The sequence below is a fragment of the Diabrotica virgifera genome, chromosome 3 (assembly GCF_917563875.1).
Source record: "Diabrotica virgifera virgifera chromosome 3, PGI_DIABVI_V3a".
NCBI classification, from domain to species: domain Eukaryota; kingdom Metazoa; phylum Arthropoda; class Insecta; order Coleoptera; family Chrysomelidae; genus Diabrotica; species Diabrotica virgifera.
Genome location: NC_065445.1, coordinates 48,602,598 through 48,621,261, shown reverse-complemented (window position 1 = coordinate 48,621,261; position 18,664 = coordinate 48,602,598). Strand labels below are relative to the sequence as shown.

The following is an 18,664-nucleotide window of genomic DNA, read 5'->3' as shown; positions in this document are numbered from 1 at the left end:
ATCGTTTGCACATATTATCTGATCGTCTGCAAACTGAAGGGTGTACAGGCAGGTGTTGTCGTCGATTTGAATGCCCATTCCACTGCGTTTTCTTTTCCATATTGTAAGGGCTTTGGCGACATAAATCTTAAACAGACTCGGTGATATGCAACATCCTTGTCGTAGACCTTTGTTGACCGCGTCAATCAGATAGTAATGCTTTTTCAATAATGGCTTCCCTATACACATTGAATAATAGGGTAGACAGAATTCATCTTTACCTAGTAAAGATTTGTTATTATTCAACACGTTTGCTGCAATAATATTAAAAAAGTAGGTCCCTACGGCCACGACTCTCCCTTTTCTATGCTTTTGAGACAACTACAGTATGTCACGCGGCTGTTATCAATAACAACATGAGACACAACATTTTTGTCTCACGGCAGCCAACGTATTAAAGCCTTTTTCTCTATGCTTGTCAAAAATGTTAGAACATTCCGAAATTTCAGATAAAATAATACCATTTTGATAATCTGAGAGAAATAAAAAATATTTTAGAACAAAATAGTTACATTGCGAAATTTTGCATTACACTAAGTGGAACAATAAATAATTAATATTCCTTCTCCTATCAACAATCTAACTTCTCATAAAACAATAGCTCCATTTAATAAAAAATGCATTTTTCGTACTTCCGGGCCTAAAGTGACAACTTCACTCCCTTGTGACAGGTACTAAAGTGTCACATTTAATCCCTCCGGGATTAAATATTGACGAAACTCCCGGAACGATTAAATCACAAACAAACGAATTTAAGGGATATTTTATTGAAAAATATAATTAATTAGAATGGTAATTAACGTTAATATTCAAATTAATGATGGCACTGTTTTCTGAATTTTTGATCACAAAATTTCGGTCAATTTTATTTTTGGTGTTTCTAATCGCAATTAGGAAGGAATCGCCCAAATCTCTCACATCGTCGATTTCTAAATCAACCAACTCTTTTCCACGACAAGCTCCCGCAACGCCCAAAATAAGTGCAACCTACAAAAAAATTGATTTCTTAAAATTTCTGAATATAAACAAATTTCCAAATTTACCTTAAGCATTAAATATTTATCATCCGGAGCCTCCCGTAAGAACTGATCTACCTGCTCAGACGTGAGAATTCTTGACTTCTTTGGCTTAAATCCCTCATTTCTTCTCTTCAAAAAAGCTAATAATTTTGGAAATTTACTTATATCAATATCTTCTCTAATGTTAATAACCGATTTCAGCATTGAGTAATGTGCCCAGAGAGTTGAGGCACAAACCGCTTTTGATTTATCATCGAAGTAGACTAACAGCGCATTTTCAGTAGGTTGTCTCACATTTTTTAAGCGGCACCACTTTTTAAAAGCATCGTACTGCTGCTCGTATAGTTTTCTAGATTTCGGTGGTAACAATTCTTCACCTACTTCGGCTGCTCTTTTATCAATATCAGATACACCTTCTTCACTCATGATACCAATAATTATCAATAACAATGTTTCTTTACAATGACACTAGTAATGACAATGTTTCTAAATTATAACTGTCACAACGCAATGTTACTATGGTAACTTATTTTAAAGACAGTTTATTAAATGAGTTGAAGAGAGAAAAAACTGATTGAAATTATTGAAATAATTAATAAAATCATACCGGAAGTACGAAAAGTATCGTATATACCTTGCGACTGAAGTACATTTAATCCTTCAGGTAAATTATGGCCCTCCCTGCGGTCGGGCCATAAACTTTACCTTCAGGATTAAATGTACTACTTCAGTCCCGCGGTATATAATGTACTATTTCGTACTTCCGGGCCTAAAGTGACAACTTCACTCCCTTGTGACAGGTACTAAAGTGTCACATTTAATCCCTCCGGGATTAAATATTGACGAAACTCCCGGAACGATTAAATCACAAACAAACGAATTTAAGGGATATTTTATTGAAAAATATAATTAATTAGAATGGTAATTAACGTTAATATTCAAATTAATATTGTGACAGTTCGTCATATTGACCAGTCTTTCCTGGGTTAATGCAGCAGGTAACTGACGAGTTTACCTTAAGCATTAAATATTTATCATCCGGAGCCTCCCGTAAGAACTGATCTACCTGCTCAGACGTGAGAATTCTTGACTTCTTTGGCTTAAATCCCTCATTTCTTCTCTTCAAAAAAGCTAATAATTTTGGAAATTTACTTATATCAATATCTTCTCTAATGTTAATAACCGATTTCAGCATTGAGTAATGTGCCCAGAGAGTTGAGGCACAAACCGCTTTTGATTTATCATCGAAGTAGACTAACAGCGCATTTTCAGTAGGTTGTCTCACATTTTTTAAGCGGCACCACTTTTTAAAAGCATCGTACTGCTGCTCGTATAGTTTTCTAGATTTCGGTGGTAACAATTCTTCACCTACTTCGGCTGCTCTTTTATCAATATCAGATACACCTTCTTCACTCATGATACCAATAATTATCAATAACAATGTTTCTTTACAATGACACTAGTAATGACAATGTTTCTAAATTATAACTGTCACAACGCAATGTTACTATGGTAACTTATTTTAAAGACAGTTTATTAAATGAGTTGAAGAGAGAAAAAACTGATTGAAATTATTGAAATAATTAATAAAATCATACCGGAAGTACGAAAAGTATCGTATATACCTTGCGACTGAAGTACATTTAATCCTTCAGGTAAATTATGGCCCTCCCTGCGGTCGGGCCATAAACTTTACCTTCAGGATTAAATGTACTACTTCAGTCCCGCGGTATATAATGTACTATTATTACCATACTTTAATGGATTATTCGTGTAGGCATCAAATATTATTTCTGGATATGACATTGTCGAGAATAAATTAAAATCATCACCCAAATCATCTGATTAAAATATTTCAAAATTGAACTGTTATTTAAAATAGATTGGAAAGACGCATAAGGCTTTACGAAATACTAGAGCATTAGCCATAGTCCTGTCTCCAGGAGGGGTACAAGGGCCTCCTTAATTCAGATGGACTTACCACAGTTATTTCTCAGTCAGAATTATTATTTTTAATTAATTGGTTAGATTTAGAGCATGAGACATGACAGTTCAAATAAAACACTAGATAACTATATAGAGAATGTAATGTCAACATAAATTTAAATCCCTTTTTAAACACAAATAATTAATTTTGATTTCAACAGTTTATAAGAATAGAAGTAAGTAATTAATAAAAAAAATAAACCAGAACCAGCTGTTTCCTTCACATAAATATAAAAACTTGTTATTTTAGTCCCCTTTTTTAGACCCATTTAACCCAACCTATATTGTACCTTGTTCCTTCTTGTTTTCTCCCATAAAATAAAATAAAATCTGTTATTGTCCTTTTTTTCTTCAATAACAAACCATTGGCATGGAGAAACACACTGCAATCTTCCTTAAATTTTGTCAAAATGTCAAATGGTTAAACGTCAAATATGAAACTGCTAAATGTCAATCTGCTAAATAAATGTAAATCCGCTAAATGTACTCTTATTACAACTTCTTCAAAACCCCAGGATCGACAAACACATACAAATATTGTACTACCGGAACACTCTAGTAAAAGAAAAAAACAATAAAAATAACTTAATTAACCTCTTAAAACTCAAAACCAATAAACTGATCAAAAATGACTTCAGCTTACCTTTAACATACAAAAGGGTCCATTAAACAACTCTCAGCCTGGCCATTAACAAACATCAAATTAATCTATTGAGGTTTTTCCAAACAAAAATCTTCACGTGCCCCAAATTTCCAGCACACCAACGGAGACCTCAATAAAAGAATTCTCAGCACATCCCATCAAAGGATTGAAAAACTACCATTTCAATTAAAAAAACTGGGAATTCAAATCGCCGACAAGGCTTCAAGTGCTTTTGAATACTTGAACCCTTTTTGAACCCGAATAACTTTTGATTAAAAAATAAAATAGCAATTCTGCTTACTATCAAGTCAAATTCTATCGGTTTTGATTATTTTCATTGCTAAAAATTAATTTTTTTATTGTGCCATATAACACAGTACTTAAATGATGTTTTCAATGCATTTCTCGTTTAAAATCGAACGAGTAGGCGCTTATACAGACAATTTCTACGTAGATTACGTACATTAAAACGCATGCATTGGGCACGGGAAACACTATGAGTTTATAGCTTTGTTTAACAATAAAAATATAATTTTTAGCAATGCAGATAATCAAAACCGATAGAATTTGACTTGTACTTTCAAATGCAGTAAGCAGAATTGCTATTTTATTTTTTAATCAAACGTTATTTGCGTTAAAAAATGGCAATTTTTCGATTTTTTGAAAGTTCAACCGCGTTTATCTCGAAAACTATGCATCCTACGAAAAAACTTGTAAGAACATTTTTTGCTTGGAATCACCCAAAAAATACAAAAAAATATTTTGTTTTGCGAAATATCGCTGTTATGTAATTTCTCAAGTTCTTTGTTTATAAAAATCTTATCGAGATCCAGATCAACTGTTACCCAAAAAATTCGTGTTCTTCGGGTCAAAATTCATAAAAAAACTTGGGTAAGCCCATCTGAATTAAGGAGACCGTTGTAACCCCCTGGCGACAGGACTACTAAAGATTCTTTGAAAAATAATCATTTTTTAGATTTTTTTTTGCGTTAGGAGTGGATCTGTATAGCCAAGAAAACTGTTAATAAAGCCGGCCACTCACGATACTGCAGCGTCATTCAATTTTGTCGAATTCGACTAATTGACAAAAAATTTGATCCTGTGTGACCGTGCATCCAACGAAACCATTACAATTTGACCACAGAGAGACTGGCCTATCTGCTGCAGTACTGCAGATTTGAAATCATCGACGATTTTGCCATAGACACCGCAGTACCGTGAGTGACCGGCTTAATTGTGTTGATTAGGCTGAATAGTACTGCTGTGTATTTGTAGCGTGTTTATTTAGCACATAAAATAATGTTCGACACCATGGTCTACTCAGGATTAATGTTATCTGTACTAATTATCAGGAGTGATTGACTGATTCGATCAGGGTAGCCGGCAAATATAGCTTCATTGAATTCATTTGTATTGGTAGATTTTGGACTTAAGTTTTATTTTTTCCTTTCTTTAATTTTTTATCCTTTTATAAATTTTTTGTGCAATATAGCTAGTCATAACATCCTAATATTCCCTAAACAATAGAAATTCCCCGCCCAGTCTGCAATCTTACGTGCAGTAATGAAAGGCCCCTACACGGTTCATAGTCCATCCTCCACGAAAGCTATACAGTGCTCTTCAGATAAAACTATCCACCTTAAATAGCTTTTGAACCACTGATTTTTAGAAAAAACGCAAAAACACGTCATATAATACTTGAAGGGGGAGACATTATGCCATATTTAAGCTTGACGGGAAAGGCACCCTCTCACCCCAGTACCATTTCTTTTATTTTTCTAAATTACTATCCTCTTTTTTTATTTTAGATTTGAATTCTCCTCTTTGTATTGATTTCAAAAATGTATTACACCTAATGCTTAAAGTTATGAGAAAAATAAATACAAAAGCAAGAAAACTGGATTGAAAAAAATTGTTTTTTTTAACAATTTTATTACATATAAACATTTAGAATGAACATTTCACTACCAAAAATTTTAACAATAATTATTCAAAATGATTTTTGAAAGCTTGAATAATTATTATTGTTAAATTGTTTACAAATTTATTTTTTTTGCAACACTATAAGTCAAAAAATTATGAGGTTACAGTGTGACTTCTGACAGTTTATAGAAGAAGAACATTTATACTATTGACCTAATTAAAAAAAATGACAAAAAGTAATTTTAAGCAGTGTAAAATTTGCAAAAACACGTCGATTTTTTGCTTACTTATAAACAATTAGAATAACTTTTTAACCGTTACCCGTAGAAAAATTATTTTTTCATATTTGAAAAGACTGAATTTTTATACACATTTAGAAAGAAAATCAATTGTCCTAGGACAATTAGGGACGACGTTAGCCCCCCCTTTTTTTAATTAACATGTTTTTGCAAAATCATTTTGCAGTATTTAGAATTATTTTTTGTCATTTTTTTTAATTAAATTAATAGTATAAATCTTCTTCTTTCATAAACTATTCAAAGTATTAGTGTAACTTTACCATTTTCTGACTTATAGCGTTGCAAAAAAAATTAATTTGGGATAAACAAATTAAATACCTTTTAAACTATTTGACCAATTGCTTTGAAATTTAGGGTATGATTTAAGCACCAGAAGTCTCAGAATTTCGTGTAATAAGAACGTTCTAAGTTAATTTTTACATAAGTTATGAATATTTATAAAAACTCAAAATTTATGATTTATTTCGCAATTTTCTAAGCAACCAATAAGGATATACATATTCAGCGAACGCCATATTGAATTTTTTTATACGATTTATGAGTTTCTCAGTCTCAAATTTGTTTAAAATACTTAACTTTTTGGTTATAGACGAAAAAACGAAATTTTACCGTTTTTTGATCTTCATTTGCTTATAACTATGTATATCATCAAAATCGGCTGCAGGAAACATATAGGTTATTAATATAGATGTCCATACTACTCAAAAAATTTGGTTTCGGCCCGGAGGGGGTTGTGTCTGTGTCACCAACAGGATATTTTTTTCCTTATTTCTCTGAACTAATTAAATTTTCCTGAATTCACGTTAACATTACATTTTTTTTTCAAATTTATTAATACGTTTATCTGAGAGCGCGATTTTAATTTGGCATCATGTATAACTCATTGGCTTCTCACTGCGATTAGATTATTTTTATAATATAGGCCAAAATATTTATTTTATACACGCTAAAAAATTACCTGAACCATATTCACATAAACGAACATACAGTTATTTTTAGGTTGAACGACTTATATTTGGACCGAGCTTGTTACTTTCTATTAACTATAAAATAATTAAAACTGTAATTATAAAAAACAGTTTTATAGTTACTTACGGTCGGGTAATGATTTATATTTATCAGTTAGTAAAGGTAAGTGGTTAATTAAAGATAACATCCACGCTATCACGAATTGAAAAAAATGCATGTGTAACAGATAATGAAACTGATACTTAAGATAATAAAATGGTTGTTTTACATCCACCGAATGCATTTTATTGGAATTTGTAATTCTAGGTAATTCTAGGTTGATGTTCGTTAATGAAAAATATATCATCATCATGGCATCTACACGCCTTATGGCATTCCTTATAGCGGAGTGATTGCCGCCCTCTTTGGGCTCTTCCGATTCGTTTGTCGCGGTGAATCAATCCGCATTAACATTTTGGTTTTACAGTTGGTTGTGTGACTTGGCAACTTTTACAATTTTCCTTGTTCCTGTTTTTGCTTCTGGTTACCCATTCTCTGACTCCCATCTTCTTAAGGTCCTCAACGATCTGGTTCTCATATCTGGTTTTGGGTCTTCCTCGTGGTCTGCCTGATAAAGGTTTCCATTTGGAAATTTTCTTGATAACGGCTTCTGGATTCCTCCTTTCTATATGTCCCATCCATCTGAGTCTCTATGCCTTGATAAATCTGACGATATCTTCTCCTTTCAGAAGTTCTCTTACTTCGTGGTTCATAAGTTTAGTGGTCCTGCTATCCTCCGAATTATTTTCCTTTCTAGGATCCTCAATCTCTCTTCCTCTTTCTGTGTCAGGCACATTACTTCAGCACCATATGAGATTACTGGTCTAATTGCTGCTTTGTAAATTTTCAGTATTGTATTCTGAGTAAGCTTTTTATCTTTGAGGAAGTTACTGTATTTCCAGTAGGTTCTGTTTCCTGCCTGGATTCTTTCAATAATTTCGATACTTCTATCATTAGTTCCATTAACTGAGACTCCAAGATATTTAAAATGTTCTACCTTTTCAAATTCATATTCACCAATATTTAAGCTTATCACATTAACTGTGTTTTTTCCTGAGCATGTTAGGTATTTTGTTTTGATCTGATTTATTTCTAAATCCCTTTTGGATGATTCTTTGCATAACTTAGTAAATTCTTTCTTTAAACTGTTTTGGTTTCTGCTAATTAATGCTATGTCGTCAACATACGCCACGAGTTACGACGTCGATGTTATAATAGTACCTTTTATTTCTGTAGCTCTTATTGTTCCTTCTATAGCGACATTAAATAATGACGTTGATAGAGAGTCGCCTTGTCGTACTCCACTTGCTATTTCTATATTTTTGGTGATTCCGTTATCTGTAATTATTGCTGCAGTCGATCCTTTCATTATCATTTTCGTAAGCTTTATAAGTTTCATTGGTATATCTAGGGTTTTCATGTCTTCTATTAGGTCGGGTCTTGTTAAGCTGTCAAAGGCTTGCTTGAAGTTTATGAAAAGGATGTGTAAGTCGATATCATGTTAGTAACATTTCTCAATTGACTGTGTGATTATGCGAACTGCGTCTATTGTTGACCTTCCCTCTCTAAATCGGTGCTGGTAGTCTCCTATTTTAGTATCAATGTATTTTGAGTATTTTGATTATTTCAAAATGAATAATATATGTTCATGCAAAATGCGCATGCGTTACACATTTGGTAATTGTTCGCCTAGTAACCCAATGTTTTTATTCGTAACTAAATTATTATCGGCTATTATTCCTCACAATTGAAATTAATTTTTTATTAGTAGTAATAAGCAGGTGACCGGTTCTAAAATATATATACCCTATCATCTTCATCATCAGTGAAATAAAAAATATATTTATTATAATAAAACTAAAGCATCTTTGGCATTTAGTAATGCGTTAGTTAGGTGGCTCTATAGTCCAGGAACCGAAGCTTTTCAGCTCGCAATTTTTACAGAATGAATCGATTTACTTGAAAATTTGAGAATAAGTAGTGGATAGAAGGATCAAAATCTATATGATGCCGAAAGGCGCTTTTACCATGAGGGTGGTTGCCACCCCACCTTGGGGTAGAAATTTTTTATTATATTTTAACCGCAAAAGTTGATAAAAACATTCATTTTAAGCAAAAAATGTTCTATACATTTTTTTGATAAAATTAATATTTTTCGATTTATTAGCTATCGAAAGTGTTAGTTTTATATCGAAAAAAATCAATGTTTTTTTATAATATACTCATTTACGATTCACTCAATTTTTGCCGTACAAAATTTTTTTTTCAAACCATGTTCTTGGGATTTAAATAACCTACAATTTCTTACTTAAACATTTTTTCGTATCTCTGATGCTAATTTTTCTATTCTGAAGAAAATGGCATTTTTTACTAAACTACAAAAATTCGTTTTTCGCTTTTAACTCCAGTTTTTTTAAACTAATCATTCTAAGCCAGTCAAACTTCTAGGATCTATTAATAAAACATAAATAAAGAAGTATGAATAAGGTTAATGACTAAAAACACCGCTAACTTACATTATTTATCTTCAAATTGGATTTCTCCTTTATTTTTCAAAAAAATATATTGATTTTTTTAACCGTAACTTTTTTATTTTTTATCCTAGAAAGTTTGTTAAAAAAGAATTTTGTAGGCCTCTACAATATCTATAAGGCAGCTAATATTAAATCCTTTTAAAATCCTAAGTCGCAAAAAGAGGTGACTGTAAAAGGGTTGGTAAAGGTGGATTTTGCATGTTATTACAAGTTTTAATTGTCAATAGCTCACTCAGTTTTGGCCATAGAAAAAATTTTTACTAACCTTGTTCTTGGGAATTTAATAAGCTACAATTTTATATTGACATATTTGTTCGTATCTCTGATGCTGATCTTTCTATTCTGAAGAAAATGCATTTTTACCAAACTACAAAAATTCGTTATTCGCTTTTAACTCCATTTTTTTAAAAACTAATCATTATAAGACGCTCAAACCTCTAGAACCTATTAATAATACATAAATATAGAAGACCAAATAAGGTCAATGAGTAATTTTAATTAGGGTGGTAAGTAGGGGGAAGTTTACGATCACTTTTTCGCTGAAAAAAATAGAGACTGACGTTCTTTTCATAATAAGCCACTTAATTTTTGAGCTAGATACTTTTTTTTATTTCTGTAGATAGAATTGTTTTAACAAGTTATCCTCGAAAATTGCACAGTTTTCCCGTCTTTTGAGTTTGAAACTGCAATATTTAGCATTTGACGAAGAAGAGCTAATATATAATAAAGTGTAGCTCGATTACTATTGGTCTTGAAAATAAGAAAAACTGTTTTGTTTATTTTTTCAATAGGTACATTGTTGTTAAGCTAATTTGTTTTGATAAAACGAAAACTTTTTGAGTTATTATACAGAAAACTGATTAAAATCATTGTTTTTTTCGATATAAAACTAACACTTTCGATAGGGAATAAATCGTAAACTATTAATTTTATCAAAAAAATGTATAGAACGTTTTTTGTTTAGAATGAATGTTTTTACCAACTTTTGAGGTCAAAATAAAATAAAAAATTTCCACCAACGAGATGGGGTGGTAACTGCCCCCATGGTAAAAGCGCATTTGGGTATCATATAGATTTTGATACTTGGACTATCCACTACTTATTCTCAAATTTTCAAGCAAATCGATCCATTCTGTAAAAATTGCGAGGTTTTGTCCTATTTTAAACTTTATTACTTGGTCTACTACACGAGTTAATTCAGATTAAAATAAAATAAAGCAAATAGCTCTATTAGTCCAGAAAGCCACTGCGCATCCGCTAGGAAAAATATTCTAATTCGGATTTTTTGCACAATCTTACTCAAAAAGGACTCCTTTTAACAAATTTGCATGTTGCCAGGACCAAAAGGTGGTCAAAAATTTTTTAAACGTTTTTTTTTGTTTTTTTCCTAAAATTATTTTTTTGCATGGTACAAAGTTTTTTAAGGTTTTTTGGATCATTCCAAACAGAAAAGGTCTTTAGTGACTTTTCTCTAAAAATGATAGTTTTTGACATATAAGCGATTAAAAATTGGAAAATTGCGAAATCGGCCATTTTTAACCCTCAAAAACTATGTGAAAAACTGAAAATTTGAATGTTGCCAAGGTAAGCAGATATTCTTTAAACATCGATTGAATAAATCCCGAAGAGTTTTTTGCAATATAATATTCAAAACTCCTTTGTTTTTAATTTCTAATCACGCGTGCCCTACACTATTTTCCACCGTTGCATGTGTATACAGTATGGTGCAAATGAAAGGAATAAATTCGTTATTTCGTAAACCGGCTACTTTAAGAAAAAACCCGAAACAGGTCGATTTTTATTTTTAAGTTACGATATTGTGGCATGTATGGTATACTAGTGACGTCATCCGTCTGGGCGTGATGACGTAATCGATTATTTTTTTAAATGAGAATAGGGGTCGTGTGGTAGCTCATTTGAAAGGTTCTTCAATTCTCTATTCAGTAATATAAACATTTATATAATTATTTATACAGGGTACCCAAAAATTTTTTATTAAATTAAATTATTTGACAAAAAAAGAAGTAGAAGGACACCCTGTATAAATAATTATATAAATGTTTATATGACTGAATAGAGAATTGAAGAACCTTTCAAATGAGCTAGCACACGACCCCTATTCTCATTTAAAAAAATCATCGATTACGTCATCATGCCCAGATGGATGACGTCACTAGTATACCATATATGCCATAATATCATAACTTAAAAATTCAAATCGACCTGTTTCGCGATTTTTCCTTAAATTCGCCAGTTTACGAAATAACGAATTTATTCCTTTCATTTGCACCATACTGTCGGTGGAAAATAGTGTCGCGCACGCTTGATTATCAATTAAAAAACAAAGGAGTTTTGAATATTGTATTGCAAAAAACTCTTCGGGATTTCATGAATTGATGTTTAAAGAGTATCTACCTACCTTGGCAACATTCAAATTTTAAGTTTTTCACATAGTTTTTGAGGGTTAAAAATGGCCGATTTCGCAATTTTTCAATTTTTAATCGCTTATATGTCAAAAACTATCATTTTTAGAGAAAAGTCAGTAAAGACCTTTTCTGTTTGAAATGATCCAAAAAACCTAAAAAAACTTTTTTACATGCAAAAAAAAATAATTTTAGGAAAAAAACAAAAAAAAACGTTTAAAAAATGTTTGACCACCTTTTGGTCCTGGCAACATGCAAATTTGTTAAAAGGAGTCCTTTTTGAGTAAGATTGTGCAAAAAATCCGAATTAGAATATTTTTCCTAGCGGATGCGCAGTGGCTTTCTGGACTATATGGGAAGCCGAGAAAATACATTTTCTAACGTAGGTGTACCTATTTTGAACTTGAAATTATTTTCTTCAACCTAGTTTTTGATTGGGATTTTGGCTTTGGTATTTTTGGTACTTTTTACGTGTAAGTAGTATCGATCGTTTTTATTATCTATTATAATATATTTTATATATGTTATGAGTCTCTTGAAGATATGAAAATTTGTATGTAAAAAGAGGCCCGAAATAAAAATGTAATGATTCAAAGATTACCATCCTATTGTTTATAGCTTCATCGCAAATCCCGGTGAATTTTGACCGGTTGTATCTTAGGAACCAATCCTCGCAATTCAACTTTTTTTCTTTTAAAAGAAGCGTTCTGTAGCGTCCTTTCTAATACCGTTTTGTTAATTTAATCTAATCTAACAGTTGCCGAGATATTATATTTGTTTATAAGCCCAAACATTGTTTACAACTTTAAAATATTCCTGAGGCCGTTCAAATAGTCCAATTTCAATACAGTAAAGTACGTTAGATAGGTATAGTATATTTTTATACGAAAATAATAGTTATTCTGATGTGTCATAATTATTCTGGTTATTATTGCGACCGTAAATTTCTAATTAACAATTTAATTGTTGCTACACTATTTGTTAGATTGTTGCCGGCTTCTGGAAATATAATCTACTACAAAAAAGATTTTATGTCACCAATCTATTTAATTATTCTAAAATAATTACTTCGGGAAAAATAATATCTCTGTGTAGAATTAAATTACGTTGAATTTTTATTTGGGTGCTTTTGGTTTAAAGTTAAAATCTTCGGAGATATAGCAATAATTGCAAAAAAGAATATTTTGGAGCGCTAATTTGTTTAGTAGCAAAATCGCAAACTTCTGCGGACTTTGCATTACTAATATATGCAATCTTAAGATTCGATTCCAGCAGTAAAATTGCTAGTAAATAACTTTTCCCAAAAATGGCCTTTTTCGATAATCTGTCCAGACTAATACTCCTACCATAGAGAAGATATATTTTGTTATTGATCTGCTTTGAATCGAAATTTTATATAAATTCTACTTGGAATAAAAATGCTGATTTGTTGTACCGAAGAGCTTTATAGATATTTCCACTGTATACGGAATTTTTGCTCCATGTACTTTAAGATATTTAATGTAGTTTACACATTAAATATCTTAAAGTATGTATTCTATACATACCTACTGTTTCTCATTTTATTGTCTAATTGTAGACATTATAAAGAACTTTGCCGTCCATTTTTTACAAATAATTGCATTTGACAAAAATGTTTGGTGATAAAACTTCTTGAGTATTTTTATTAGAATTGTATGTCAAGTATAATAAAAATCTCTGAAATAGTAAGGAATATACTGAGTAGTAGATAGTTCAGGACAAAAATTAATCAGGCAGTTTGGAACAAAATGATACTTCAATCGATAGTCTTCTCCTCAACTATCTTGACAATAATTCTCCCTATATGTTTGGTAAAATTAAGTCTGTCACCGAGTTAAAGTCTAGATCTTCTTCTTCTTGATGTGCCTATCCGTGACGAATGTTGGCAATCATCATGGCAATTTTCACTTTATCTGCAGCAACGCGAAAAAGCTGATGTTGTGTTGAAACCAGGTTCTGAGGTTCTTTAACCAGGATGTTCTTTTTCTTCCTGGACCTCGCTTTCCAAATATTTTTCCTTGCAGGATGGCTTGTAGGAGGGCATATCTGGATTCATTTCGCATAATGTGTCCAAAGTATTCCAACTTTCGAGATTTGGTGGTGGTTAGTACCTCTCGGTTCTTCCACATTCTTCTAAGGACCTCCTCATTTGTGACTCGATCGGTCCATGGGATTTTAAGAATTCTCCGATATAACCACATCTCAAATGTTTAAAACTCCAGATACTTCCTCCCTTTTTTTTTGAAATAATTTCAACCCCTTCTACAGTGAACTTCATAAAGATCTCCTTTCTTTTTACTTTTTAAAGAAGTGAAAGAAGTATATTAAAGTGTGTAAATGTATTTTAATTTCCTTAGCTAAGCGCTTTCGACATAAAAGTCATCTTCAGAGCTAATGCTACAATAAAAAGTTAAAACAATAAGTAAAAAGATGTTCAGAGTACAAAGTTTTTTAACTTACGTCAATATATAAAAAGTACCGGCTACTTAGGAATGTATTTTCTTGCATCGCATTAAGAAATTTTTAATTCTGGTCCACTGTACAACTCCGGCTGATGAAAGCTAGTTTTAATTTTTAATTTTTCAATGGTAAAACAATAAGAAAAACCACTGGGACGATACATACATATAAAATTTTTGGCGTGGTACAGGTTTTACCCAACCATTTTGAAGTGATATGAGCTGGCGACTGACTGACAGTGGTTGATTTTACGTTGGATTTTAAATGTTTCATCTGTCCGGTGTTGACATTTGACAGCTGACATTACAAATGAATGAAATTTTTAAATAATTAGTTTTAAAAGGATAATTGAAAAAATTGATGAACAAAAATTGTACCTTAGATGTCTGTACAATACAATAATAATAATTTAATTGTCTAAAATTATCTACCAAACTGAGGGCCTGGTGGCTCAAGACATAATATGTACAATGTGTCATGACAAAGGGAAGAAGATATTTTGTTTATAATAAAAAAAGAAGGTATGAATAAAATTCAATTTGTTAATTCTGAATGATACTGTATATTCAAAATTTTCTTTCATCCCTAATATGAAGTATTTAGATCTTAATTGTTTCTTGTTAACAACTTTTGTAGTTGAGCATAAAAGTTTTCGAGATGAAATTGCCCTGTTGTATGAATATTATAATAGTATAATATTTTGCATATTATTTAGAATTATGCAGGTTTTGGTAAAATTAATGACCAAGATCATTTAAATGATGAAATAAGTATATTTAGTCTATAACATACTACTCATAAAGTGGGTTTTTATGAGAAGGTAGATTTCATACCTTCTCATAAAACCCAACGTACCTTCTCGTACATACCAACTTTAGGAGTAGTATGTTATAGACTAAATATACTTATTTCATCATTTAAATGATCTTGGTCATTAATTTTACCAAAACCTGCATAATTCTACATAATATGCAAAATATTATACTATTATAATATTCATACAACAGGGCAATTTCATCTCGAAAACTTTTATGCTCAACTACAAAAGTTGTTAACAAGAAACAATTAAGATCTAAATACTTCATATTAGGGATGAAAGAAAATTTTGAATAAACAATATCATTCAGAATTAACAAATTGAATTTTATTCATATCTTTTTTTTTTTATTATAAACAAAATACCTTCTTCCCTTTGTCATGACACATTATACATATTATGTCTTGAGCCACCAGGCCCTCAGTTTGGTAGATAATTTTAGACAATTAAATTATTATTATTGTATTGTACAGACATCTAAGGTACAATTTTTGTTCATCAATTTTTTCAATTATCCTTTTAAAACTAATTATTTAAAAATTTCATTCATTTGTAATGTCAGCTGTCAAATGTCAACACCGGACAGATGAAACATTTAAAATCCAACGTACAATCAACCACTGTCAGTCAGTCGCCAGCTCATATCACTTCAAAATGGTTGGGTAAAACCTGTAGCATGCCAAAAATTTTATATGTATGTATCGTCCCAGTGGTTGTTCTTATTGTTTTACCATTGAAAAATTAATAATTAAAACTAGCTTTCATCAGCCGGAGTTGTACAGTGGACCAGAATTAAAAATTTCTTAATGCGATGCAAGAAAATACATTCCTAAGTAGCCGGTACTTTTTATATATTGACGTAAGTTAAAAAACTTTGTACTCTGAACATCTTTTTACTTATTGTTTTAACTTTTTATTGTAGCATTAGCTCTGAAGATAACTTTTATGTCGAAAGCGCTTAGCTAAGGAATTTAAAATACATTTACACACTTTAATATACTTCTTTCACTTCTTTCATTCATTTCAAGTTGTACAAAACCTATCAGTCTTTCAACTTTTTACTTTTTGTATAACTATCTTAGTCTTCTCTGATGCTAATACTAATTTTTTCTAACCCAAATGGATACTTTATTCCGATCCTTATTTGTCTTTTCTATGGTCCCCAAGTTTGTATTATATGCAATTACGATAATAATACAGCATGCGGCAAAACAAACAGTACTGAAATGAATATTGAAATGTTTATTAGTATTTATATATTTAGTATATTCGTCGCCTTAGTACTATAACTTGATAACTCCAAAATTGACGTTTTTGAGATAACTACTTCACAAGATGTATTTTATTTGCCTCCATATTGTGTAAAAACTTGATAGTTCGCTCCAAACGGGTTAAGTATTTATTTATGATTGACGAAAGTTGATAAAACTCAAATGCCCCTAATATTCAGTGCTAAAACTTGACAAGATATCAAGTTATCAAGCTATTATTTAATCGAAATAATCGTGAATAAGACATACACTGAATGCTATAACTAGATAACTCGAGTTATCTAGTTGTAGCACGTGTTTTTCTGAAACCATTGAGCTTACCACATAATTGCTATCTATTTATTTGGTTCATTTTAATGCAAGAATTCGAGAATTGTTAGCAGATCTGGCAACCCCCATGACAGAGGGCTAATTTTCAACAAAATAATGTTTAAAATATTAATTGTGTTTAAAAAGTTCACTTATATGCAACTTTGCACAACATGCTACATTACCAAATGTTAACATTATGGTAGTGCTAAAAGTTGATAACTTTAATTTTTCATGGTTTTTTTCACATTGGAAAACAAATTTGTACCGTATTCCTAAATAGTTCAGTTGCCAAAAAGTTAAGGAACAGTATTTTAGAGCCGCAGAGTGAATTCCATATTTACCAACAACATGGTAGCAGCAGAAATATCTTTAAAATCTTTAAACTCGTTTATCTCAAAACTACTAATTTCGAGTTATCAAGTTATAGTATTAAGGCGAGTATATTATGATATTTGCAAACATTATTCACATTCTCCATGAAACAGATGTTAAAGATGTCCTCTGGCACAAAAAATATTTAATTCTAGGCCGCAATTCCTGAATGTTAGACGGTGGATCGGTCTGCCTCCTTCAGTATTCCCCATATGTACGCATAAGGTGGCGTTAGGACTGGTGAGTGGCGATCTGACAAAATTATCGCGCAGTATTCGAAGAGACTCACTGGCCATGTGACAGGTTGCCTTGTCCTGCTGAAACCATTGTCGATTTTAAGCTTTGACCGTTTTCGCGATCTTTTCCATATGACCGAAAAGAGTACTCCACGATAAAATTTTTTTTGCAAAACTGAGAACTTTCCTGAAGCATCTAACATTAACACGACGACGTTATAACACAAAATTTTAATTTGTTTAAATAAAAATTGTTTAAATAATTATACAGCTTTCAAATGAGAATATTTATGTTTTTAACTTTAAAAGGTACACTTGTAGTAAGTATATCTAAAAAAAGCCTACAACTGGAAAAAATATGTAGTTTTCTGTTCTTATAAATAAATTAATCTATTATAACAAAACAAAAGCAAGTTTGACATTTAATAATGCGTTAGTTCGATGGCTCTACTCGAGTTATTAGAGAACAAAAAAAGAATGAAGGAAATTGCTCCATGGGAAGCCGAGAAAATGCATTTCTTTAATGTATACCGATTTTGAACTTTAAGGGTTACATTTTCTTCAACCTAATTTTTGATTGGAATTTTGCTATTTTTGTCAATTTTCACACGTATTATCGATAGTTTTTATTATAATAATATATGTTATGAGTATTTTAAAGATATGAAAATTGGTGTGGAGAAAGCGGACAAAGATAAAATGGTGATTGTTTGAAAATTATGATCTTATTGTTTATATCTTTGCCGTAAATTTCGGTCAACTTTGACCGGTTGTATCTCAGGAACCACTGATTATAATTAAACGTTTTTTCTTTTAAAGAAGCATCCTGCCGCTGCTTTTTGAATACCGTTTTCATAATTTAATTTAGTTTAATATTTCCCGAGATATTCTATTTGTTTATAAGCCAAAAAATTGTTTATAATTTTAAAATATTCCTGAGGCCGCTTAAATAGTCCAATTTCAATTCTGTTAGGATACGTTAGAAAGTACGTTAGATAGATATAGTATCTTTTTATGAAAAAATCATAGTTATTCTTATGCTTCATAATTATTGTCGTTATTAGAGCGACCGTAAATTTTTAATTTACAATTCAATTGTTGCTAAACTGTTCATTTAATTTCCATCTGCTTCTGGAATTATAATTTATATGAAAAAGGCTTTTACATTACCAAGTTACTTAATTATTGATTAACAATTACTTATCTAAAATTTTAGTTGAAAATGAAAGATTTTGTTGGAAAAACCCGCTTTTTCCGGGGAAAGTTTTCGTCGAAGTGAATCGGGAAAAACACGTCTCTAT

General features: G+C 31.1%; 1 protein-coding gene across 2 annotated transcripts; it reads right to left on the bottom strand.

The window, feature by feature from the left end:
• Positions 1-790: 790 nt before the first annotated feature.
• On the bottom strand, positions 791-2,774 carry LOC126881834 (uncharacterized). Of its 2 annotated transcripts, none has more exons than XM_050646442.1 (2): positions 2,074-2,774; positions 791-1,026 (listed from the first exon to the last, which is right to left on the bottom strand). In XM_050646442.1, the coding sequence occupies exons 1-2, from the start codon at positions 2,473-2,475 to the stop codon at positions 820-822; spliced, it is 609 nt and encodes a 202-aa protein (XP_050502399.1). In that variant the 5' UTR covers positions 2,476-2,774; the 3' UTR covers positions 791-819. The 2 variants fall into 2 exon arrangements, with proteins under 2 accessions (XP_050502399.1, XP_050502398.1); XM_050646441.1 differs by lacking the exon at positions 2,074-2,774 and adding an exon at positions 1,083-1,492.
• Positions 2,775-18,664: the final 15,890 nt, after the last annotated feature.